The sequence below is a fragment of the Xenopus tropicalis genome, chromosome 2 (genome assembly GCF_000004195.4).
Source record: "Xenopus tropicalis strain Nigerian chromosome 2, UCB_Xtro_10.0, whole genome shotgun sequence".
Classification (NCBI taxonomy): domain Eukaryota; kingdom Metazoa; phylum Chordata; class Amphibia; order Anura; family Pipidae; genus Xenopus; species Xenopus tropicalis.
In genome coordinates this window covers 165,916,163-165,942,267 of record NC_030678.2, presented here as the reverse complement: position 1 = coordinate 165,942,267, position 26,105 = coordinate 165,916,163, and the positions used below count along the sequence as shown (strand labels likewise).

General features: G+C 41.9%; 1 protein-coding gene across 4 annotated transcripts in view; it reads right to left on the bottom strand.

The window, feature by feature from the left end:
• Positions 1–24,486, bottom strand: part of slc36a4 (solute carrier family 36 (proton/amino acid symporter), member 4) — a 104,415-nt gene extending 79,929 nt beyond the window's left edge. For 2 of the 4 annotated variants that reach the window (XM_031897338.1, XM_031897337.1), the window contains exons 1-8: positions 24,338–24,486; positions 15,404–15,511; positions 13,261–13,372; positions 12,770–12,860; positions 9,329–9,417; positions 8,022–8,117; positions 4,297–4,381; positions 399–608 (exon numbers count right to left, since the gene is read on the bottom strand). In XM_031897338.1, the coding sequence (XP_031753198.1) occupies positions 399–608; positions 4,297–4,381; positions 8,022–8,117; positions 9,329–9,417; positions 12,770–12,860; positions 13,261–13,372; positions 15,404–15,511; positions 24,338–24,377 (831 nt within the window). In that variant the 5' untranslated portion in view covers positions 24,378–24,486. Of the gene's footprint in view, positions 1–398; positions 609–4,296; positions 4,382–8,021; positions 8,118–9,328; positions 9,418–12,769; positions 12,861–13,260; positions 13,373–15,403; positions 15,512–21,579; positions 22,136–24,337 lie in introns of those variants that run through there. The other 2 variants (XM_002940146.5, XM_031897336.1) reach the window with 2 other exon arrangements.
• Between the last annotated feature and the right edge of the window lie 1,619 nt (positions 24,487–26,105).

The following is a 26,105-nucleotide window of genomic DNA, read 5'->3' as shown; positions in this document are numbered from 1 at the left end:
TACCCCTTATTGGGGGCAGAACAGCCCTATTGGGTTTATTTAATGGTTAAATGATTCCATTTTCTCTGTAATAATAAAACAGTACCTGTACTTGATCCCAACTAAGATATAATTACCCCTTATTGAATGAAAAACAATCCTATTGGGTTTATTTAATGTTAAAGTTGTTTTTTGTAAGTATGGAGATTCAAATTATGGATAGAACCCTTGTCCAGAAAACCCCAGGTGCCAAGCATTCTACATAACAGGTCCCTTATACATATAATTTAATTTAGAACAGACTTATCGGTATTTTCCTGGTGTATTTAAACTAAACAAAAATCTAGGCTTTTTAGGCATGTATTAATTTATCAATTTGTTAAATGAAAAAATGAAATGAAAAAGTGCAGTTTGCTTACCCTGATTACGTACTGATACACGATTATGAGGCTGATTGCCATGGAGAGATTGGCTAAGAAAGATAACAAAGACAGGTTCTTCAGATCCCGAATAAACACCAGTGGGATGATCAGCGGAAGGAAAGAGAACATGTATATCCGTAGGTCCAGGGTCCATATTCCTCCTATTCCCGGCTGCTGTAACTTGGTCGCCAAAAACACTTCTAATACCTGAAAAACCGTAAGCTGCATATTAACCAACAGAACTTGAATTTGCTTTCAATATAAGGAACCACTTATTTGTCAGAGTTGCCAAAGACGCCCATCTTTTTCTCAACACCCATTCGGTTGAGCAGTTTAAGCTGACCCTAAACTATGGACTTTGCACCACAAATGCATCATGTTTGGGACAGTCACACACACTAGGGGCAGTTTCATCAGGAGCCAATAACCTGCCTGTATGATTTTGGAGTGTGGAAGGAAACCGTAGAAGCCATATGAAACCCACGCACAGGGAGAAAATACAAACTCCTTGCAGGCAGTGTCCAGGCTAGAACCGAAGAAGGAAATCTAGGTCTGTGCCAACTCTAGCAGTGCCAACTATTGGGCCACCATGCTGTTTTTCCTCCATCTACGTGCCCAGACACCTGCGACTTCCTCAATGAACACAACATTCCCTGCATAGTGTGTGAATTGTGTCCAATTCACTGTGCAATTGGTCTCCATTTTTTGTTATCATTTTCAAATTATTTTCCTTCCTTTTCTGTCTCTTTTCAGTTTTCCTGTGGGCATCAATGACTTTGACATTATTGCTACTTTTTATTCCTTATTTTTCTATTCAGGCCCTCTCCTATTCATCTTCCAGTGTCTCATTCAAACCACTGTCTGACACATGGGGTAAATCTGACCCCAGCAACCACAGCTACTGAAATTCCAAACTTCTAAACAAAAATATAATTAATTCAAAAATCACTAAGCAGTTCTTCTCTTTTTTGCATCCCCTGGCAGGGGAGGAGGGACTAAACACTGATGTTACAAATTGTAACAACTTCTCCACAGCTTACAGGCAGCATGCAAGAACTACATAACCCACAATGCATTGCACAGTGATGTTCCTTTTCTTATTGGCATCTCGTGAGCAGGGAATTGTGGGATTGGGAGGAGGCAGGCTGAAGGCAGGCTGAGCACAGGCGACTACTGTTACATTTTATTTGAGTTACAAAGTAGTCAGCCAATCAGCAGAGGAACAGGGGGCGGGGCTTAGGGAACTGTTCCAAACCGGATTACTACATTAACAATCATGAAAAGGCTGCATATTTTTGAAATTGCAAAGTTGCTTGAATTTATGTTTTCTTTTCAAAAAGCTTAAGTTGTATTTGGGTGAAGTTCCACTTTAAAGGTGACCTACCCTTTTAAATAAACTTGATTATTTACCTTCTTATAATGCCTTTTTCTGCTCTCCATTCCATTCAAAATGGTAACTGGTTCTCAGGGTCACACTGACTGTATTTAGAAGTAAATTCTTTTTGAAAACATTTTCAGTGAACAAATTGTATATAAACATCAGGCTTCAATACAACACAGGATAGTAAAAAAAAAAAAAAAAAGTAGACTGCATTCTTGGGTTTATTAGGCAAAAACATCAGGGGAGTCTGATTATATTCAGCATCAAATGACCAATGAGTGAAAAATCAATAACTGCCCAGTGTGCTGTAATGTCTGTTTAACTGCAAGATGCACGATTTCCTTGAAAAATTAATATTTCGACCCCCCCAAGACTAGTGGGGAACATGCCTGGAAAGTGGAGAAAGAACAAAGTACGTCTCTCAGACGCAAATGCAGTGTCCTCCGGCAAGCTCCGGACTTCCCGTGGTGCATCTAGAAGCTGGACACACCGATAGCCGGTAGCAAGCCGGCAATGCATTTATGTAAATCTTTGGTTTTGAAGATGCTTCAGCTTGAGAAGCATAATAGCACAGTGTGGGACCACAGGGATGGACATTGGGAAAAAAAAAATGATATTGAAAACACGTTAAAATATTAATGCGGTGTCATGGTTCCTACTGCCTAAAAGGAATCATCAGCATCAAAAAGAAGACTAACGGGGTAAACCAAACGCTTCCCTTTTGGGTACACATTCATAATTCTGACATAGACTTCAAAGAGCAGGACAACAAATTAAGCAGTGGTGCTATATACTGTCAGGGTGACAAATAACAGCAGCATTATAATCCCTACTGCTCACCGTGCCTTCTGCTGCTTCCATACAAACAGCAAAACAAAGGATAACAATAGCTCTATACAGGCTCAAGCAATCTCCAATATCTTATATTATTGCATAGGGCTTAATTACTATAAAGAACTAAAGCACAACAATGAATATGGCAAGAAATGCTGTATTTTACATGCTTTAGAAGGCCTAGAACTGTAATGATCCAGGCCTTGACGGTTGCTCCCCATCTGGATTTGGTTAGGAGTGCCAGTGGCACTGCACATGCTCAGTGGGCTCTGGGCTGCTGTTGAGAAGTTCAGCTTAGGGGTCGTCACTGTCAAGAAGAAAAATGAGCTTCTTCCTTTATAAAGGCTGCTACTACAGCCTTATATTCTGATAAAAATGCTTTGAATAAATGACTAATTCACATTGCATAGGGAGTAAAATAATTGAGCTCTTTTTCCAAAGTGTATCCCATTCTTACCAAGGCACAAGGTTAAACGAGAAGGAAAGTCATTTTGGCATTTTACTGCCAATAGATTTACCACATTAGTGCCACCTAGAACATTTATTCTGCAGAAACCATTACTATACCTGAGTAAACAGCTTTAGAAGATTTCTCCATTTGCCTACGATAGCAGCTGCCATTTTTAAGTGCTATAATGGCTCAAGCCATTATAGCAAAGATCACACATTCATAAGGGAGGGGGGAGGGAGTTCTTAGCATTCAGGTGGGAGCAGGAGAGGGGAGAGAACTGGGCAGACTCTGGCCACCGGAATTAAAAATGTTTCTGACAGAGGAAGTCAGACAATGGAACATCATGTTTACACAAAAGAAGACAAGAAATCCTGTGATTCTTTTGATAGAGGACTCAGTGCAGCATCACTGTGAGTGCTTATGGCTGTATTTACATAGACCTTTCTGATAAAGCTTACTTAGCTTTTACCTTTCCTTCCACTCTACTACTACAAAAAATAAGTCATGTAGGTTCACTCTGATCAATCCCAACATGCAACATGCCCAACCCAGTAAATTCCTATTCTCTCTCAGTCCGTTATTCAGCAAGTAAGGGTTGGCAGGTCTTCATGGAATCAACAGGCACATTAATGTGGCCTTGTTATCACATTTGATTTAATTTCCTTTGTGATAATCGCAAATATTTGACAAAATACTTTTTAAAGGCCTGGTTATAACATTAATATCATAAATGATTGGGGGGGGGGGAAGTAATACATTAGCTAAAACAAAGCATGGAGAACAGCAGCGTGCAAGACTTTTACCCATTATAATTCCATCTCCATCAAAGAGACTTAAAGAAAATGGGAAAATAATGATCTCAGGAATTGTCAAATGCAAGTCTTGGGCTTAACACGTTTGTCTTACTTAACCATATATTATTTATCAGGGAGCCGTAAAATACCATTGTTTCCAGGCGAGTAATTGCAGCTCAACACCCCCCTCCCCTGAAGTATTAATCATTCTACTCAAGGTTTAAGGCTAGGATGTGTAAAACAAAGTTCAAAAAACAGAAAGAAGCACATAAATTATGAATAGTTATGTATCCATTGAAATTCTGTAAATTGAAACAGTTCAAACGTTTCTTTACTTTCTGTACACGGAATAATTGGGAGTCTCTTTCATCAAAGAACACTTTTAATTGAAATAATTAAAAAGGAAAATGTTTAGGAGAGAATGTTTATACTCACTTGTTTTATATTTTCTGCTAAAAACACAAAATAAACGCTGCAAAACCCCAGCTGTGTCACCACCAAAAACCAGTCAACCATACTCCTGAGGGAAGGAAAGGAGGCGCTGTTAGACTATTAAGAGAAGACATCATTAATAGAAAACTGAACTTAAAAAACAGAGACACTTTTATAAGAAGTGGGGGGGAGTTTAATGTTTCAAGACGTATAAAATGTAATCACATATTTCTAATAAAGTTGCAATGCTTAGCTGAAATATTAAAGGGGATTTTTTTTATATTAAACCCCTAATATACCTATCACTATAATTTGTTTCTTCAAAAAGTATGAATAAATACCATTTTTATATGCTGAAATCCAGCTGCAAAACAGTTTCTCTCTTTCTGCATCATTTGAACTCCTGGCAGGGGAGGAGGGACTAAAACACTGATGTTACAAATTGTAACAACTTCTCCACAGCTTACAGACAGCATGCAGGAACTACATAACCCACAATGCATTGCACTGGGATGTTCCTTTCCTTATTGACATCACGTGTGCAGCAGGGGATTGTGGGATTGGGAGGATGCAGGCTGAAGGCAGGCTAAGAACAGGCGACTACTGTTACATTTATTTGAGTCACAAAGTAGTCAGCCAATCAGCAGGGGAACAGGGGGCGGGGCTTAGGGAACTGTTCCAAACCAGATTATTACATTCAAAGTCATGAAAAGGCTGCATATTTTTAACTGATGTATATTGCAAAGTTGCTTGAAGTTATGTTTATTTTTCAAAAAGTTGTGTGTGGGTGGTGTTCCCCTTTAATTTAATTCAGAATGCAACACACAGAAGTAATGAAAAACCGGATTAAATCCAATACAAGTAACTTTTACCCTGATCCTAAGGTAGGCCTATTAATTTATAGCAACTCTAACTTGTAGGGAATTGTGCCAATCAAGTTATGGCTAATTTGTACATCAAACAGCTAGCCAAGTGTGTCACTGTAAATCCCTGAAGTCAACAAGTCATCCCATGTGTGACCGGCTGATGTCAAGCAATGAAGCAGTGAAGGCATGTTCTTTATACACTTTATACACAAAAGACATTTCACCAGAAGGCATCAAGAACGTTAATTTGGAGACAAAGAATTAAAAAAAAAAAAAAACCTAGGGAATGAGGATCTAAACCAGTGGTTCTCAGCCTTCCTAATGCCGCGACCCTTTAATACAGTTGCTCATGTTGTGGTGACCCCCAACCATAAAATTATTCCTAAGACCATCGGAAATATGTGTTTTCCGATGGTCTTAGGTGACCCCTGTGAAAGGGGTCCCGACCCACAGGTTGAGAACCGCTGGTCTAAACTGTAGCAAAATTGCACAAATGTTCCAAGAGTTAAGGTGGCCATACACGCCAATATCCCCACCTACGGGTGAGGGATATCAGGCTAATTCGGTTGTTTGGCCCAATACGACGGGTATAGGCGTCTGTCCAAGAGTTAAGGTGGCCATACACGCTAAGATTCGCTCGCTTGACGAGGTCGCAAAGCGAGCGGATGTTCTCCCGATATCCCCACTTACGGGTGAGGAATATCGGGCTAATTCGGTTGTTTGGCCCTATACGACGGGTATAGGCGTCTGTCGGTTCAGGGACTGCATCAACAAGGCCATGTGGCCCCGATCTGACTAAGAATCAAACCTGCCCAATCGAGATCTGGCCGATTTTAGGGCAGGCCCATCGTTAGCGCCCATACATGGGCCGTTAAGCTGCTGAATCGGTCTAAGGGACCGATATTGGCAGCTAGAATCGGCCCGTGTATAGCCACCTTTAGCCAATGTGCAACAAAGGTTGCAATCTACACCAGTGAGCTTTGCACTTTTAGTGGTTCAAACCCCTTTTGAGGTCCATTTTGAGTCACCCACTTAGCTTTTAACCAAAATCTCATCCTGATTGACCTTAAAGCTGGGTTCCCAAGATTTCCAGGGGAACGAACAGACATTTTTGTAACCCTAACAGGCCTTCAGGGTGGGCCCCTCAAGACAAAACACTTGGCCCCTTTTTCCAGGGGGAACACTGGTCTATACAATATACCTACAGAGATTAAATATAAAAGTAGCAGAACTACAAGGAAGCGTTAAATTAAAACTATATAGCATAGTCGGCTACAGGTGAGCAATCAGATGGGGTGACAACTCGCTCCTAACAGTAACAATGGAGAGCAACAAAATAGTTCTGTGTGGAAGTACGAAGTAAATTTCTATTGTACCAAAGGAAAAGAATACAAACCATAACATTTACAGTCCCTTGTGTCTGGCACTTACTGAGAATGATTTAACAAGGAAATCATCTCTGCTAGCCGAGCTGGTAGAAATCTTTATACAGGCAGAGCTGTGCCGCTCCAGCAGTTTCTGCATTTATAGAGAGAGCTGTGATACGCGGCCACGATAATGTACCATTCAACAAAGTGCTTTAGACTACTATACCAGCAGATATACATACACATAAATAGCCTACAGCGATTAAAGTACAGTAGGACTTCCAGCTGAAATAATACACCAGCGCCACAAAGGCACTAGGAACTATTGAAAAACATACAATGCGGTAATTATAGTTATCAGTTGCAACAATACAGCAGGCATGAATATATTTAGCTTTGTTGAGCAAATTCATAACAGCTTAAACAAACTGCAACCAATGGTTTAAATCTTGACAGTCTTAAACCACGTGTTGAATATGCTTCAATATCTGTTCCACATAAATGGTTAGATCTTGATTACATTTATTTTATTTGAATGAAAATTAAACCTCAGTTGCATATTTGTTACTTTACTTCATACATGTTTAATATGTGCATGTATATATATATATTATATACACACACGTATATAAGTTAGCTTAGCAACTATATATATAGTTGCTATGTTTAAATCACTGCACTATTGGGCTATTTCACTCTGCTGCTTTATTCTTCTACTTATGTTACACTTTTGCTATCTCTCTGTATAGGTTACTGTATGTGCAAACCTAAGGAGCTGTTCTTGCAGAATTTTGCTTTGTAAGGGCGAAGACACACGGGGCAATTAGTCACCGCAACTTTTTGAAAAGTAGCAGCGACTAATTTGCACGGCAAAAAAGCGATTAGCGGCAGCAATGCCATAATACCCTATGGTCGAAAAGACGCCATAATTAGTCGCCGCGACTGTCTTAATTAAAAGTTGCGGCAACTAATCACCCCATGTGTCTTCGCCCTAAAACAACTGCTTGTTTTAGCACAGATTTACGGTATTTTTCGGCATTCGCTATTTACAAACTTATGAAGGCTGCAGGATTGTGCTAGTAAAGTTATACTGGCATAGGTCTATAGCTATGAAGAGATACAAATGCTGGTATAACTTTTTTGCTATCTTCACAAGGTCAGTGAACCAAGTGAGTATGGGGAAACATAAGAGCCTACTGCAATAGGTCATAAATGCTCCAGTCATTGATCTACTGTCTATTTCGTCCATAGCAGCTTTAAAGCCTATGTGCCAAATAAAAATGTGCCTCATGAAAAATTCCCTAAAGTATACGGTGACTTCTGTACGTATCATGGAATTAAAATGAATGTCAATCAAATACACACACCATTTGCATGGCACATGAGAGTTTGTTATCTAATTATTAAAGTTGAATTCAAACAGGACATTATTTCAATATATCTAGCTATAAGTGTGTGGACATTATCTGCACAAGGACAGCGCCAGTGAACATACCTTCCAAATGAAGCGCGTCGTTGAAGGAAACCACTTGGTCCAACTTCAAGGGCAAGGCCGACAGTTTCACTGTATCCCAGGTTTGCCTTTTTGTATCTAAAATCAGCAATGCAGAAGCAGAATACATTATTGCTTAACATCTAAACATGCTTATTATTATAGTACAGTGATCCCCAACCAGTGGCTTACGAACATGTTGCCCACCAACCCCTTTGATGTTGCTCCAAGTGCCCTCAAACCAAGGGCTTATTTTTGAATTCCTACCTTGGAGACATAAAGACCATGTGTACTTTCTGTAGTCTGCCAGTCCACACTGGGCTATGAGATAACCAACCACAGCCCTCATTAGTCACCCCCTAAGGTGGGCAATATCGGAGTAATCCAAGGGCCAAACAAGTAAATTATGATGACGGGAATAGGACCTGACAGAGTGAGGGTAGCATCAATAAGCTGATGCAGTCCTAATCCAACGGGAAAATCAAACCTGCCCAATCGCTACCAGGCCCATACATAAGCAGATAAACTGCTGAATCAGTCTGAAGGAACAACCTTTACTTTCTGAAACTGTTCCTTACACTTCATAAGGTCTACCTTTTATCCAGGCCCTCTACTACAGGGAAGGAGGTAGGTAGCTACTGCCGAAGATGAGGGATGTGCAAAAAATTGGCTATCACAGGATTATGCAACGCAGTGTGGTAGTTACACAGTCTGCTACTCCATTTTGTGCTTGCACAGAAAACATTGGTTGTTTTTTTAGCAGTTCAAGGTATAAAGAGAATCCAAATGCAGACTGTATTGACCAGGTGAAATGAGGTGATCAATATATTAGCCCTTAATCATATGCTAAACCATTTTTGGTCTATCTGGCCTCTCAAGGCTTGATAAAGGGTCCAGAGAGGTTGGAAATATTGCCTGTTTGGTGTTTGTTCCATGGGCTAATAAATTACATCAAATTTAACCTAGCCACACAGGTATATTATTAACCAACATTTATATTATTAACCAAAGTTCAAGTAGTACAAATTACACTCAGGAAAATCTTTTACCCAATTAAAATAAGGGGTGTGCAATTTGTATTCACTGCCTGGTTCAAATGCTTGTATGCTTTAAACCTAGCTTAACCAATGTATTAGCTTCAGCTTTAATCCCTTGATTTTAAGAGCTTGAGACCCCTACTACAGACCTATTGGTGATATTTCCTCTACAGCGAATGTGTCTGAGTCAAGCACTTGCACAAATGGAAAAATAAAATAAAAGATATAATATATATAATATATATATAAATTTTTAAATATCCAACAGCGTACCTTTGACATAAAAAGTGGCTGCATCGTACCAATATGTTCATACAGTGAATGGATATGATTCCAAAAAACAAAAGGCTTATTGGTCCTAGCTGTAAAACAGAAACAAGATGTAGATTAGTCTTAGATTTATAAACCTGAGACATACATATGATAATATACCTTAAATAAATGTCAGCAAGGAAATCCATAACCATACAAGAGCTACAACATTTAACGCATTAGGTTTTTGTTGTAGGGATGTATTGTGTGAAGGTGTGTGAACAAGAAGAATTGAATATAAGAATTGTGGTAGCTAGAAGGTTGTTGTTCCAGTGAATTGATTCCATTGTTAGAGCACATATCAAGCTCATCACTGGATGGACTGAAGAAGGGTAGACAAATGTAGACAAGATAATCCCAATACACAGGGTTGTAGGAGCCTGGATATGAATGTGTATTATACAGTTAAGTGCTCAGTTATTTATTAAACGCCAGTCACCAATACACAATATGACTAAAAGTATGTGGATATCTGCCTGCCCAATATCTCATTCTAAAACCATTGATAAAAAGAAAGGGCACTGGTGCTGGGGATTAGGCCTGGCTCAAATCAACGTTCCAGTACATCCCACAGATGATCATTTGGGCTGAGGTCAGCTCTCTGAGCAGGTCAATCACTCTTTGCTATGTACAAAATGGCATTATAGTGCTAAAACAGGAAAAGGCCTTCTTCAAACTGTTGCTGCTGCTGCAGAAAACACAAGAATATTGTACAATATAGTGGCAACTGTGTCAACAATGATGGCTGAGGCTTAAAAATGAATTCCACGGGTAGATTTACAGATGCAAGACGGGTTGCAGGTCTTATCCATCTTATATTTCCTATATTATCTATATTTCACTCTTTTAAACATTTTTTCTACCACTGCCAACTTCTAATGTCTTCTAATGCAGCAACAGCACATCCTATTGAATGTGCACAGGTCGCTTATCACGTTGCAGATAAGGCAGTTGCGGGTCGGGTAGCGGGTCAAAGTGAGTGAAAATGTGGCTTGTGGGACCACGTTCCAAAAACTGGTTCATCGCAGGACGCTAATAAGGGGTGCCCACATACTTTTTGCCCTGTTAGCACTATACATGTATTCTCACTCATAACAAGACCATTTTACATTGATGCCTTACACACTGTGACACTGGCACTAATGGACATATTTGTAAAGTAGTGTAGAATTGTGTATATTTATAAAGCCATTTAATTATATTTTGCAAGCGTGTAAAAAGTCATTTTAGCGCAAGCCCCACCTGGAGAATCAAGCTTTAGTCAAGGTCCCGTTTAGCTTATAACAAGGTTAAAAATAAAGGAAAACAGTTGTTTATCAGTCATTCGGCCACGTTTCCAGGAATATCTAGGAAAGCAAATACGTTTTCACCACACATCTCAAACTAAACAACCTTCAAGCTGGACTTGGTGTGTGTAAAAGAGCAAACATAGATTCTTCCCAAGTTTCACCGTAACTGCCTTTAGGGCCACCTGAACTGTACTGCTCTGGCCACCTCCCCTCCCCATTGCTTTTTGCAAGTGCAATGGAAACCATGGCCTCCATCATAGGATATAGGAAGAACTCAAAGGATTGTCATTGAAATCATAGCAATGCATGCAGATAGACTTCCTTTCTTATAAAAAGTCCATGACTCATTCCAGCCAGATACACAAACCACAGGCATACCCAAATTACAATGGTCACAAAACCGAAGACCTGAGGAAATTCTTAGATTTAAATCTAAGGATAATGTCTCAAGTGGTGTTTGCGCTTGCAAGTTCTGAGAGCAGGTTTTTTTTCCCCACTGGTGTAAAAAAAAAAAAAGTCATAATGCCTCTATTTCAAATACTTGAGACCGAGATCAAAACATGAATTACCAATCTTTTATGAGTGCTTGGACAGTGAAGGCCGGACTGATACATTTTCTCTTCCATGGAGATGACCCACACCATAAGAACAGAAAACCACTTTTCTCAATTTTTTTTCTTAGTGAACAAGCCGTACTCCATACTTCCAAGTGGGAAAGATATATAATCTATCCTGAAATATGGAATGATACATCGCCTTTCTGTTTAGTGTGAAAAACTATATTATTTAGAATATGCTTAGCATCCCACAGGCTAATAAACTCCTGAGCACAGAACATCTGCAGTAAATGTAGACAATCTGCAGCACAATATGATTAGTCAAAACTTGGCCCATATTATACCAAATGGTCCCACTTATCTTTACTCTGAACAAGCTTAGATACTGCTCACTAAAAAAGGGATTCCCTTATTGGGGCTCTGGCACACGGGGAGATTAGTCACCCGCGACAAATCTCCCTGTTCACGGGCGACTAATCTCCCCGAAATGCCATCTCACTGACGAAAATCGCGCTGCCGCATATGCCATCCCACCAGCGATTTACATTTTCACCGGTGGGATGGCATTTCGGGGAGATTAGTCGCCCGTGAACAGGGAGATTTGTCGCGGGCCACTAATCTCCCCATGGGATGGCATTTCGGGGAGATTAGTCGCCCATGAACAGGGAGATTTGTTGCGGGCCACTAATCTCCCCATGTGCCAGAGCCCTTAGTTGTTTGACAAATTCTGGTCCCTGTGAATAAATTATCTTACAAAATTTATTACAAAGGGGACCTTTCCTTCCCATTTTCACCTAAATCAACCCTTTCCATCCCACCCTCAGCCCCTGCAAAAACAAAATTACAACGAGTTCATTAGGTTTCATCACAATCTGTTTTATTTGTTTTTGTTTGGTTTACACTTACTATCTGTTACTGGAGGAGCATAGAAGAAAAACTGTTTTGTTAGAATATGTACAATCTTGAAACGGTGTAAATCAGCTCACAGGGTTTTAATATGTTGTTTAACTGTTCGCTGCAATTTGCAAAAACAAAAATACTAAATATTAAAAAATATATATGTATATGAACACATTTTAATACATATAATACACGAGAGCCATGAATATCCTGCAAATAACATCCTTATAAATGGTGCTTATCACCAGTTATAATTGGTGCTTAGTGATGTAATTCGGGTCACATGACTCACCAAAACTTGTGTATTATAAAAAAAAAAAAAAAAAACATTAAAAATCACCCCAGAGTTCAAGAACAAGCATAAAAGCACTCAACCTACAGCTATAGAGATAAAAGGTAAGATAGTATGAAGGGGCTACTCCCACACAAAGGTGCAGTTAAATAAGTGGTTAAATTGGTATTAACTAGTGGTCAATGGAACATAAAATGTTGGGAGCAGTAAGTAGGGGGCCTGCTTAAACATGAGCTCCAGGCTTCGAGGCCCTCTAGGTACGCCTGCCTGCCTGCTCTCTCCCTGTAGGTATACATGATAAACGGTCAATTATGAAATGGTTTTGTCTATATGTAAACATACAATTTAATGTAATAGAACTTACCAAAAGACCTGCATTTTTTATTGCCAGAGGCAGCCCCAGTAGTCCCGTTCCAATATTGCCCTTCAAAAGATGGATAAGTGTTTGAAAAAATCTGAAAAAGAAAATACACCAATGTAAAAGATCATAGTTTCTGTACCTTTTTGCTTTGAATGAAGAATATATAGGTGATATATACATACATTGCTTTATTGATATATGCCGGCACCCTACCCCCCCAGTGATGTTAAATTTCCTTCTCCAATAGGTTTTAGGCTTCTGTAGAAGTCCAAGGCCAACACAAATGTACTATACTTGTGCCCTTCTTATGTTCCAAGAGGAGGCCTAACCAAGTCTGTTACTAGCAAATGAACCTGAAAACCTGAAAATCAGTCATGTCAGCTGGGCCTGCCACAAACTTTTTCCTATAGCTAAACTGCCTAAAACACATGGAAAGAGTAAAACTAATGAAGAAATAAATACAGGTTACACGGCTGTAAGCAGGCAATACATACGTGAGGCCATCCTTGCTGTCCGAATGTTGACGTCTTTGCAAATACTGGTGCTCATCGCCGAATCCATCAGAATCATCTTCATTTTCAATCAGAGGTTTCATCACTTCCTTATCTGCACAAGAATCACAGGGAGGATCATTTGGTCTCTGAGGTACATAGATTACCTGTCAAAATACTGTATCTTTCCCCAAGAAAAAATGAGAATGCCTTATATAAATCTGCCATCATGAGTCTGGACATTTATGTACTGCAGATCATAAGTGGCATCAAACATGTTCAAAAGCATCATCTTGTTTCATTATCACTACTGGGAGCTGATACAGTGGCTTGCAAAAGTATTCGGCCCCCTTGAACTTTTCCACATTTTGTCACATTACAGCCACAAACATGAATCAATTTTATTGGAATTCCACGTGAAAGACCAATACAAAGTGGTGTACACGTGAGAAGTGGAAGGAAAATCATACATGATTCCAAACATTTTTTACAAATAAATAACTGCAAAGTGGGGTGTGCGTAATTATTCAGCCCCCTTTGGTCTGAGTGCAGTCAGTTGCCCATAGACATTGCCTGATGAGTGCTAATGACTAAATAGAGTGCTCCTGTGTGTAATCTAATGTCAGTACAAATACAGCTGCTCTGTGACGGCCTCAGAGGTTGTCTAAGAGAATATTGGGAGCAACAACACCATGAAGTCCAAAGAACACACCAGACAGGTCAGGGATAAAGTTATTGAGAAATTTAAAGCAGGCTTAGGCTACAAAAAGATTTCCAAAGCCTTGAACATCCCACGGAGCACTGTTCCACCGATCATTCAGAAATGTAAGGAGTATGGCACAACTGTAAACCTACCAAGACAAGGCCGTCCCCCTAAACTCACAGGCCAAACAAGGAGAGCGCTGATCAGAAATGCAGCCAAGAGGCCCATGGTGACTCTGGGGGAGCTGCAGAGATCTACAGCTCAGGTGGGGGAATCTGTCCATAGGACAACTATTAGTCGTGCACTGCACAAAGTTGGTCTTTATGGAAGAGTGGCAAGAAGAAAGCCATTGTTAACAGAAAACCATAAGAAGTCCCGTTTGCAGTTTGCCACAAGCCATGTGGGGGACACAGCAAACATGTGGAAGAAGGTGCTCTGGTCAGATGAGACCAAAATGGAACTTTTTGGCCAAAATGCAAAACGCTATGTGTGGCGGAAAACTAACACTGCACATCACTCTGAACCCACCATCCCCACTGTCACATATGGTGGTGGCAGCATCATGCTCTGAGGGGGCTTCTCTTCAGCAGTGACAGGGAAGCTGGTCAGAGTTGATGGGAAGATGGATGGAGCCAAATACAGGGCAATCTTGGAAGAAAACCTCTTGGAGTCTGCAAAAGACTTGAGACTGGGGCGGAGGTTCACCTTCCATCAGGACAACGACCCTAAACATAAAGCCAGGGCAACAATGGAATGGTTTAAAACAAAACATATCCATGTGTTAGAATGGCCCAGTTACAGTCCAGATCTAAATCCAATGGAGAATCTGTGGCAAGATCTGAAAACTGCTGTTCACAAATGCTGTCCATCTAATCTGACTGAGCTGGAGCTGTTTTGCAAAGCAGAATGGGCAAGGATTTCAGTCTGTAGATGGGCAAAGCTGGTAGAGACATACCCTAAAAGCCTGGCAGCTGGAATTGCAGCAAGAGGTGGTTCTACAAAGTATTGACTCAGGGGGCTGAATAATTACGCACACCCCACTTTGCAGTTATTTATTTGTAAAAAATGTTTGGAATCATGTATGATTTTTGTTCCACTTCTCACGTGTACACCACTTTGTATTGGTCTTTCACGTGGAATTCCAATAAAATTGATTCATGTTTGTGGCTGTAATGTGACAAAATGTGGAAAAGTTCAAGGGGGCCGAATACTTTTGCAAGCCACTGTATATCTTCTTTTAAATACCATTATTACACATTTAAAATAATGTTGATTCACTCCAGAGAATGGATAGTCCATAGCATTGAGCAATTCCCTTCTGATGCCCCATAAGGCTTAATGGCATTGACTACTAGAGGAGAAAGCACCGATAGATGTGCAACTAAAGCAGGTAGATAAGGCTCTACTCTTGTCCTCTATTTCTCATGTTTTCCACAGGCATACCTGTCCTGCTTTCAGCATGTTGAAGATGTCGTTGCGAGTATTTCTTCTCCGCATACTTCCCATCAAAACTGTCTTCATTTTTAATCAGCGGTTTCATCACTTCCATACCTACACAAGGATCACAAGGAGAACACTTGAACAAGGAAGTGCAAAGTACTTTCTTTTTAAACTCCTGATCAGTATTAGATGTCCCCTAGCAACTAGTTATCACAATGCAAAGGATGACCCTAGGAGGCAACACCAATTATTCTTGCCCAGAAGCCCCGTCTAATGCCGGCCATACACACACCGATATTATCATAAGAAAACTCGTTTCGTACGATATTCAGTGCGTGTATGGCGGATCGAAGAGGTAACCAATATCGCAGAAGGCTGCGGATATCGGTCATCTCGTCGATCGGCCAGGTTAAGGCGCCCAAGCAAAATCTACGTTCAGGGCTGAATCGGCAGGTGGAGGTAGAATTTCTATTGTTTCTACCTCCATATCCGACGATTCATCCCTGAACGTCAGTAGAGGGTGGGAACAAAAGCGGTCGCACAAAAGATCGTTATTGCTACGTGTATGGCCACCTTATGGCCAAGTGCTTTTATATAGGTCATCAAACTCCAAGGTGACTTCTTATATCCTAATAGCCTCATTGAAGCAGCTGTAAATCTTTCAATGTACATGACTGGAAGTGTGAACTGTTCTGAAGCCGCCAGGATAAGGATGTGAAAGCAGCACTGTAAGTTGCTGACAAGTGGTGTCGAAGGCCCCTCCTCTGTTCAGGGATGGTTTTTCCAGACTAGCATAAATGGCTTCTTTCACTCCTCTTTCAAATCATCTGTCTTCTCGGTCCAAAATATACAGATTGTGCATATTTCCAGTCACGTACATTGAAAGATTAACACCTGCATCAATGACAATCATGGTGCCATCATGACTGGATCATTCTTTAACACGCCTGTAAAGTTTCAGCCAACACCTAACTGAATAACTTCAATGGAACCATTGTGATTGGATGTCTGTGACTGTACTATCCTTAAAGGAGAAGGAAAGGTAAAAACTAAGTAAGCTTTATCAGAAAGGTCTGTGTAAATACAGCCATAAGCACTCACAGAAAAGCTGCACAAAGTCCTCTATCAAAAGAAACACAGGATTTCTTCTGTTCTTTTGTGTAAACATGTTCTTCAGTATCAGACTTCCTCTATCAAAAAAATCCTTAAAGGAAAAGTAACACTAAATTTTTTTAAGTAAAAAAGCTATTCTACCCTGCACCAATAACTGCCCTATCCTGCCCTGCAAACCACTTAGCTGGTATCATAGATCACATTCTGATGTGAGGGGGAGTGAATTCTGCTGAATTCTTATGGGAGGGGGAGCAGGAGAAGGAAGGGAGAGAGGAGAGAGCTGGCCAGACTCTGCCCCGGGAATTAAAGGAAATGTAACACTAAAATGTTTTAAGTAAAAAAGCTGTTCTACCCTGCACCAATAACTGCCCTATCCTGCAAACCACTTAGTATTTTAAATGCTTTAATAGAAAATACCTGCTAAAACAGCAACCACTATGCGACGATCGATTGATCGAGCCTAGCCTTCTTTCTGTATAGGAAGGAGTCAGACTAGGCTTGCTCAATCGATCGTCGCATAGTGGTTGCTGTTTTAGCAGGTATTTTCTATTAAAGCATTTAAAATACTAAGTGGTTTGCAGGATAGGGCAGTTATTGGTGCAGGGTAGAACAGCTTTTTAATTAAAACATTTTAGTGTTACATTTCCTTTAATTCCCAGGGCAGAGTCTGGCCAGCTCTCTCCTCTCTCCCTCCCTTCTCCTGCTCCCCCTCCCATAAGAATTCAGAAGAATTCACTCCCCCTCACATCAGAATGTGATCTATGATACCAGCCTATAGAGCTGCAGCAGGAAGCTATGGGAGACCAAGCTAAAATGGCAGCTGCTATCTTAAACAAACAGAGGGAGCTTGTAGGGGTCTTTACACAGGTATGTAAAGCTTTCTGCAGAATAAATATAGCGTTCTAAGTGGCACTAATGTGGCGAATCTATTGGCAGTAAAATGCCAAAATGACATTCCTTCTCTTTTAAGGGTTTAAATACCAGGGAATTCCCTACCGCTAAGTTGAACTGAAGAAGCCACTCGGATGAGCAGTGAAACATTTTCAAGAAGACCCAGAAAGTCTGGTTGCTGGTTGTGAGTCAAAGATTATACAAATGACGTGTGAGACCTTCTACACCACTTTTTTACGTAAAATATAATATGCTGCTGCGCTGCCTCAGAAATACTACTGTTTATATAAACAAGCTGCTCTGTAGCGATGGGGTTGGCCATTCAAGCTAAAAAAGGAAAAAAGGGACAGGTTACATAACAGATGAGCGCTATAGAACACAATGGGCCTGGTTCTTACACGGGAAGATAGAGGTCAAAGGTCATTCATGGCTCTCTGCACAACTGTATAAAGAATACCTCTCTCATATAGAACATGACATTGGTAAAAAAAAAAAAAAAATGGAAAAAGGCACAGGTTACATAAAATATAAGCTCTGTAAAACACAATGGGTCCACTTCTTAAAAATTACTTGGCACAGGTTACATAGCAGATGAGCGCTATAGAACACAATGGGCCTAGTTCTAACGCAGGAAGATAGAGGTGAAAAGTCATTCATGGCTCTCTACACAACTGTATAATGAATACCTCTCTCATATAAAACATAACATTTGTAAAAATATATAAATAAAAGTGGAAAAAGGCACAGGTTACATAAAATATAAGCTCTGTAAAACACAATGGGTCCACTTCTTAAAAATTACTTGGCACAGGTTACATAGCAGATGAGCGCTATAGAACACAATGGGCCTAGTTCTAACGCAGGAAGATAGAGGTGAAAAGTCATTCATGGCTCTCTACACAACTGTATAATGAATACCTCTCTCATATAAAACATAACATTTGTAAAAATATATAAATAAAAGTGGAAAAAGGCACGGGTTACATAAAATATAAGCTCTGTAAAACACAATGGGTCCAGTTCCTACACAGGAAGATAAGGGTTAAATGTCATGCCCTTTACAAGACTGAATAATGAATAAAAAAAAATGTACTTTTTGAAATTACTTGTCCTTGAAGGAATAGCTGCCTCAGTGGCGTAGCGAGGGGGGTGCCGAGGGGGCCATGGCCCCGGGCGGCGTATCAGAAGGGGCGGCGGCGGCTCCTTCTCTCTTACAGGCAACAGGCGCTTTTATAAGGTTGCGCCCGTGCGTATGACGTCACACGTCAGCGACGAGGCGCAACCTTATAGAAGCGCCTGTTGCCTGTAAGAGAGAAGGAGCCGCCGCCGATGGTCTTTGGGGGTATGTACTATGGGGGAAATTGGGGGCACTGTGTGGGGGCTACTGTCTATGGGGAAATTGGGGCACTTTCCATGGGGGGGCCAGGTCTTTGTGGGGTATTGTGTATGGGGGCACTTCCTATTGGGGGCACTGTGTATGGGGCAATTGGGGCTCTGTGTATGAGGGCACTTTCTATTGGGGGGCAAGGTCTTTGGGGGGTATTGTCTATGGGGACACTGTGTATGGGGCAATTGGGGCACTGTGTATGGGGGAACTTCCTATTGGGGGCACTTTGTATGGGGCAATTGGGGGCACTGTTTATGGGGGCACTGTGTATGGGGGCACTTTCTATTGGGGGAACTGTGTATGGGGCAATTGGGGCACTGTGTATGGGGGCACTTTCTGTGGGGGGGGGCAAGGTCTTTGGGGGGTACTGTCTATGGGGGAACTGTGTATGGGGAAATTGGGGCACTGTGTATGGGGGCACTTCCTATTGGGGGCACTGTCTAAGGGCAATTGGGGGCACTGTGTGGAGGGGGCTGTCTATGGGGACACTGTGTATGGGGTAATTGGAGGCACTGTCTATGGGGAAATTGGGGCACTTTCTATGGGCAATTGGAGGCAATGTGTGTGGGGGGCACTGTGTATGGGGCAATTGGGGGCACTGTGTATGGGGGTACTGTCTATGGGGCAGTTGTATGGGGGGACCGTGGCCAGAATAGCGTTAGGGGGGCCTGGCCAGCATAGTGTTAGGGGGCACTGTGGTAGGGTGACCCTAATACTTTTTATGTCTGTGTGTCCTGTACTGATGGGAGGGGCCCCGTGATTTCTGATGGCGGCCCTGCCACCATGGGCAGCCACGGACGTACAGCTGAATCCACTTTTGACAATTATGACATGCGCACCGCATTTCAAATTCGATCAAAAAAAAAAAAATTTAATGCTGCTTTTTTTATTTTGTCTATTTTTTTTAAGAATAACTAAATAGAGGGGCGGCAAATTTCCGGTCGGCCCCAGGCGACGAAAGCCCACGCTACGCCACTGAGCTGCCTTAGTAATAGAAATCAATCAGTATTTTTATTCCAGATATTGCAGTTTCATGAAAACATTTGTTACCAGAGAGCAATTTAAAGTTGAGGTGAAATGGTATCAAGGCACAGAGAAAAAGTGTAAATAAGGCATCTCTATCATAACCTTCCTATTTTTTTATTAGGAAATAAATCAGCAAAGTGTTTAATGCACCACTAGACCCATTCTTATATTGTTACAGTGTAGGCTGCCAAGAATACAATAAGAAATACAGGTATAGGACCCCTTATCCGGAAACCCATTATCCAGAAAGTTCCGAATTACAGAAAGGCCATGTCCCATAGACTCCATTATAAGCAAATAATTCTAATTTTTAAAAATGATTTCCTTTTTCTCTGTAATAATAAAACAGTACCTGTACTTGATCCCAACTAAGATATAATTACCCCTTATTGGGGCAGAACAGCCCTATTGGGTTTATTTCATGGTTAAATGATTCCCTTTTCTCTGTAATAATAAAACAGTACCTGTACTTGATCCCAACTAAGATATAATTACCCCTTATTGGGGCAGAACAGCCCTATTGGGTTTATTTCATGGTTAAATGATTCCCTTTTCTCTGTAATAATAAAACAGTACCTGTACTTGATCCCAACTAAGATATAATTACCCCTTATTGGGGGCAGAACAGCCCTATTGGGTTTATTTCATGGTTAAATGATTCCCTTTTCTCTGTAATAATAAAACAGTACCTGTACTTGATCCCAACTAAGATATAATTACCCCTTATTGGGGGCAGAACAGCCCTATTGGGTTTATTTCATGGTTAAATGATTCCCTTTTCTCTGTAATAAAAAAACAGTACCTGTACTTAATCCCAACTAAGATATAATTACCCCTTATTGGTGGCAGAACAGTCCTATTGGGTTTATTTAATGGTTAAATGATTCCCTTTTCTCTGTAATAATAAAACAGTACCTGTACTTGATCCCAACTAAGATATAATTACCCCTTATTGGGGGCAGAACAGCCCTATTGGGTTTATTTAATGGTTAAATGATTCCCTTTTGTCTGTAATAATAAAACAGTACCTGTACTTAATCCCAACTAAGATATAATTACCCCTTATTGGGGGCAGAACAGCCCTATTGGGTTTATTTAATGGTTAAATGATTCCCTTTTCTCTGTAATAAAAAAACAGTACCTGTACTTGATCCCAACTAAGATATAATTACCCCTTATTGGTGGCAGAACAGTCCTATTGGGTTTATTTAATGGTTAAATGATTCCCTTTTCTCTGTAATAATAAAACAGTACCTGTACTTGATCCCAACTAAGATATAATTACCCCTTATTGGGGGCAGAACAGCCCTATTGGGTTTATTTAATGGTTAAATGATTCCCTTTTGTCTGTAATAATAAAACAGTACCTGTACTTGATCCCAACTAAGATATAATTACCCCTTATTGGGGCAGAACAGCCCTATTGGGTTTATTTAATGGTTAAATGATTCCCTTTTCTCTGTAATAATAAAACAGTACCTGTACTTGATCCCAACTAAGATATAATTACCCCTTATTGGGGGCAGAACAGCCCTATTGGGTTTATTTAACATTTAAATGATGTTTAGTAGACTTGAGGTGTGGAGATATAAATTAAGGAAAGACCCCTTATCCGCAAAACCCCAGGTCCTGAGTATTCTGGATAACAGGTGCCATACCTGTACATACTTGGAAATAAGTACAGAGATTCAAACATGCAACACAGTAGCAAAGATGACAGAACTATAGAAGAGAAGAATGGAAGGAACACTGGGAAACTTACAGAAGGAAGATGCAAGGAGCTTCAGCTACACCCTTTGGGCTCTTTGGGTTACCCTTCTGGATCCCTCTTGAAGAATATGTATTACAATCTCAGCCGGGGCCCTCGCTGATGTAGGAATCATACAGCTTCACTCACACAATAATAGGATTCTTGGTTCTTAACGAGATTATTAAGAGGAACTCGGACAATACAAGTGCCAGAGTGGCAACTGTGTACATTTCAGGTACTATTGCACCTTCATGGTGACGGTTTTGTGTCAACACTACAAAGCTGTTCCGGGAGATAACCCCTGATGTACATAGTGATAGTGACAAATGGCAGCGCCTTGGGATGAGGGGAAAAAAGGGCATAATGGAAAAAGTAAGGTTATTTATATAGCTGTATTGTGACTCCCTGGGTCCGGGGGTAGAGTTACAGTACTACAATCCTCCGCAAACACAAAATTAACCTGTAGGGCGCCGTTACTGGTCACATGTAACTGCATCTTGCACGGAGTCACTGACCCACCTTGAACCTGCGTTTAAAGGAACAGTAACACTAAAAAAATAAACATGTTTTAACATGTGAGTGTATAGATTGGTAGGTGTGGGTTGTGTGTGCTGGGTTTACTTGGATGGGTTGAACTTGATGGACTCTGGTCTTTTTTTTAACCCTATGTAACTATGTAACGTAATTAAAATATAACGTACTGGTGCTGTGCACTGGTAAAAGTTCTGTGATTGTATAGTAGGGCGTCTGTAGCAATAGTACATAATATATTATTTTGATCATTTTTTAGTGTTACTGTTCCTTTAAATACCCTTTCTGCCTTATAGAGATGATGCTGAACCACTGGATTGTTGAATTAAAGGGGTTGTTCACCTTTACATTAACTTTTAGTATGACATTGCTATAGGCACTGATTTTCAGAGACAACTGGGTTTCATTTCTATGGTTTTAAGCTTTTTGTTCGGCAGCTCTCCAGTTTAGAATTTCAGAAGCTATCTGGTTGCTAGGGTCTTCTTTACCTTAGCAACCAGACAGTGGTTTAAATGAGAGGCTGGAATATAAATAGTAGAGGGACTAAATAGGAATAAAAATGAACAATAACAATAAAATTGTAGCCTCACAAAGCAATAGTTTAACCTGCCGGGGTCAGTGACCCCCTATAATTTTTAGGGATGCACCAAATTCAGGATTCAGTTTGGGATTCGGCTGAATCTGAGCCTTTTTCCAACAGGATTCAGGTGAATCGAAGGGCCTAGAAAAGTTTTTCCCATTGTTCTGGGTGATAATTTGCAAATTTGCAAATTTAGGTTCATTTTCAGTTCCAGAGATTTGGCTGAATGGTACGGCCACCTATATTTACCCAGCATTTCTAAAGGTGGCCATACACGGGCCGATTCTAGCTGCTGATACGGGTCCCTTAGACAGATTCAGCAGCTTATCAGCCCGTGTATGGGCACTACCGACGGGCCTGCCCGACTGATATCTGGCCTGAAATCGAGCAGATATTGATCCGGCAGGTTAAAAAATTTAGTTGGATCCTGCGCCTTTTCCGGCATTCTAATTAGATCGTTTGGCCCCAGGGCCAAACAATCTAATTAGAATGCCGGAATAGGTGCAATCGCTTCAGGGACCACATCAACGAGCCGATGCGGTCCCCGATCCAACTAAATTCCCCCGATATCGGGAGAAGATCTGCTCGCTTGGCGACCTCACCAAACTAGTGAATCTTAATGTGTATGGCCACCTTAAAGGAACAGTAACACCAAAAAATGAAAGTGTATAAAAGTAATAACAATATAATGTACTGTTGCCCTGCATTGCTACAACTGGTGTGTTTGCCTGAGAAAGACTACTATAGTTTATATAAGTAAGCTGCTGTGTAGCCATGGGGGCAGTTGTTCAAAGGAGAAAAGGCACAGGTTACTTAGCAGATAACAGATAAAACCCCATTATATTCTACAAAGCTTATCTGTTATCTGCTATGTGCCTGTGCCTTTTCTCCTTTTTTCCAGCTTGAATGGCTGCCCCCGTGGCTACATATCTGCTTATTTATATATTAGCTTTTCTGTAGCAAAAACACCAGTTTTTTGCACATTTTATTTTAATTACTTTAAAACACTTTAATTTTTTGATGTTACTGTTCCTTTAACACTGGTACAATTTCCATTCTTGGGATGGGATTCTAGAATGTTAGAACTAAATTAAAAGGGACCTCCACCCAAAATGGTTATTTTGTGCTTAATGAAAGAAAATGTTATTGTAATATACCGGTAACTATTCTGTCATTCATTTTACAATGATTTCAATATCTGTCTGTTCTTTTCCCTGCACTGCTGGTTGCGACTCCCCCCACCCTAGGGTTCTAGGGTTCTAGGACAGTGGAAGTCACAGGAAGATTTAAACAAACAAATGTATAACAATAATAACAAAGGCAGCTGTCATACAACTCCCAGAAGCCCCTGTAAGCTAGTCCTTTGGAAACAGCTGGAAAGTGTCAGGTCTGACAGCCCTTGAGTAAAGCAATACAAAAAGCTATGGGAGAGGAGCAGCAACGTAAGGGAGGAGGGCAGCGAACAAAGGGTTACTAACAGGGTAGACACAGATTGGAGGAAGAGTGACAGGGGGCGGAGTTTCCAGCCAGGAGATAGCACAGAGGAGATGATAGCGCAGAGAGTTAGCACAGGCGCAGTTACTCTCCAGCTACTGGGGCTCAGCACTAGGCCAAGCTCCCGGACCTCTACGCTGAGGGTGCCCCACACACGGTTCCTACCTATCTCCTCTCCCTCCCCTGACACACCGAGCTCCGCCATCTCCACGGTCACAGTGCGAATGCCCAAGCCGGAAGCACCGCCACATCATCCTCTGTCCCACTTAAATCTGCCCGAAGACAGACACCTCCCACGCCCCTACACAACTACTGAGAGACCCGCCAATAGGAAGACACGATCTCAGAAAGGGACACGCCCCCCCATAGCGTCGGATGCTTCAAGAGGAGATCCCCGTCTCTCAATGGATAGCCCCGCCCCTGCCCTCCCACTTTGATAAAAGAGAATCGATGTAAGTGGAGGCCACGCCCACTGCTGGTCACGTGATCGCCTTTAGCTTTGTGGGTACCTGTGCCATAGGAACAAAAAAAACCAAAAATCAATGAATTGCCCGGTTAGTAATGGCGAGCAGCACTTTTACCAGTACTCCCCTTAAGCTTTGTTGCTGTACGCAGTTTTGCACCGAATGGCGCATAGTGTAGCTGGGCTTTTAGGTGCCAGGGAGGCTTATGGCTGCCTGAGGTAACCAGTGCTTGTGCCCACTGGTGCAGATTGAGTTGCCACCTTCCCTAAAAAAAATCTGATTTTCTGTTTTTTTTATGTCACTGCTATTTGATAGCACTGGTATCAAGCATCATTTACCAGCCAGGTTCTATAGGGTGTGCTGCCCCCCCCATGCAAAAAATGTTTGGAAGGGCCTGGTCAGGGCCGCCATCAGGGGGTCACAGGGGGGACTGTTGTGCCCGGCCCGGATGATATCTTCGCTTTAAAGGGGGCCCGGCCCTGATACAGTTTTTTTTAGCTCAGGCCCCCTTTAAAGAACTATGGGCCCTGTCAGTGGTGGCCAGCGGGAAATTTGATTGGTGCAGATGCAGCAGGGAGCCGAGCACTGATCTAGAGGACGCGGCCAGAGGAAGTCGCTGGTGGGGGAGCTGGAGGATGCTGGAGGAAGCTGCAGGGGAGCCGGAGGTAGTCGCTGGGTGGGGGGGGCTGAAGGAAGTCGCTGGGGGGAGGAGCTGGAGGAAGCCAGAGGGAGTCGCTGGGTGGGGGGGAGCTGGAGGAATCCGCTGTTGGGGGGAGATGGAGGAAGTTGCTGGGGGGGGCTGGAGGAAGTCGCTGGTGGGGAAGGAGCTGGAGGAAATCACTGGGGGGCTGGAGGAAGTCGCTGGTGGGTGGGGCTGGAGCTGGAGGCTGCTGGGGGAGCTGTGCAGATGCTGGGGGGAACTGGGGCACATATCAAGAGGGGGGAACTGCAGGAAGTCACTGGGGGGAGCTGGAGGATGCTGGTGGGAGCGGGGGGGGAGCCGGAGGATGCTTGGGGGGGTGGGAGCTGGTGGCTAGTGGGAAGGACGCTGGGGGGGAGCTGGAGGATGCTGAGGGGGAGGAGCTGGAGGACAAGGGAGGGGGGTTAACTGGAGGATGCTGGGGAGATGCTGGCTACTAATATTTTAGGGGGGCCCGGGCTACCACTGTTTTAGGGGGCCCTGGCTACCAATGTCTGTGTGTCCTTTTTACTGATGGGAGGGGCCATTGGGCAGGGCGTGGGTGGAGGGGGGCCCAGAAAATTTTATTGTGAGGGGCCCCGTGATTTCTGATGGCGGCCCTGGGCCCGGTACACCCCTCTCGCTACTTGGATCCCCCTGACCACCCACTAAAGTAATTAAAAAATAATGCACTATTGCCCTGCACTAGTAAAAGTTCTGTGTTTGCTTTAGAAAGACTACTATAGTTTATATAAACAAACCTGCTGTGTAGCCATGGGGGCAACTGTTC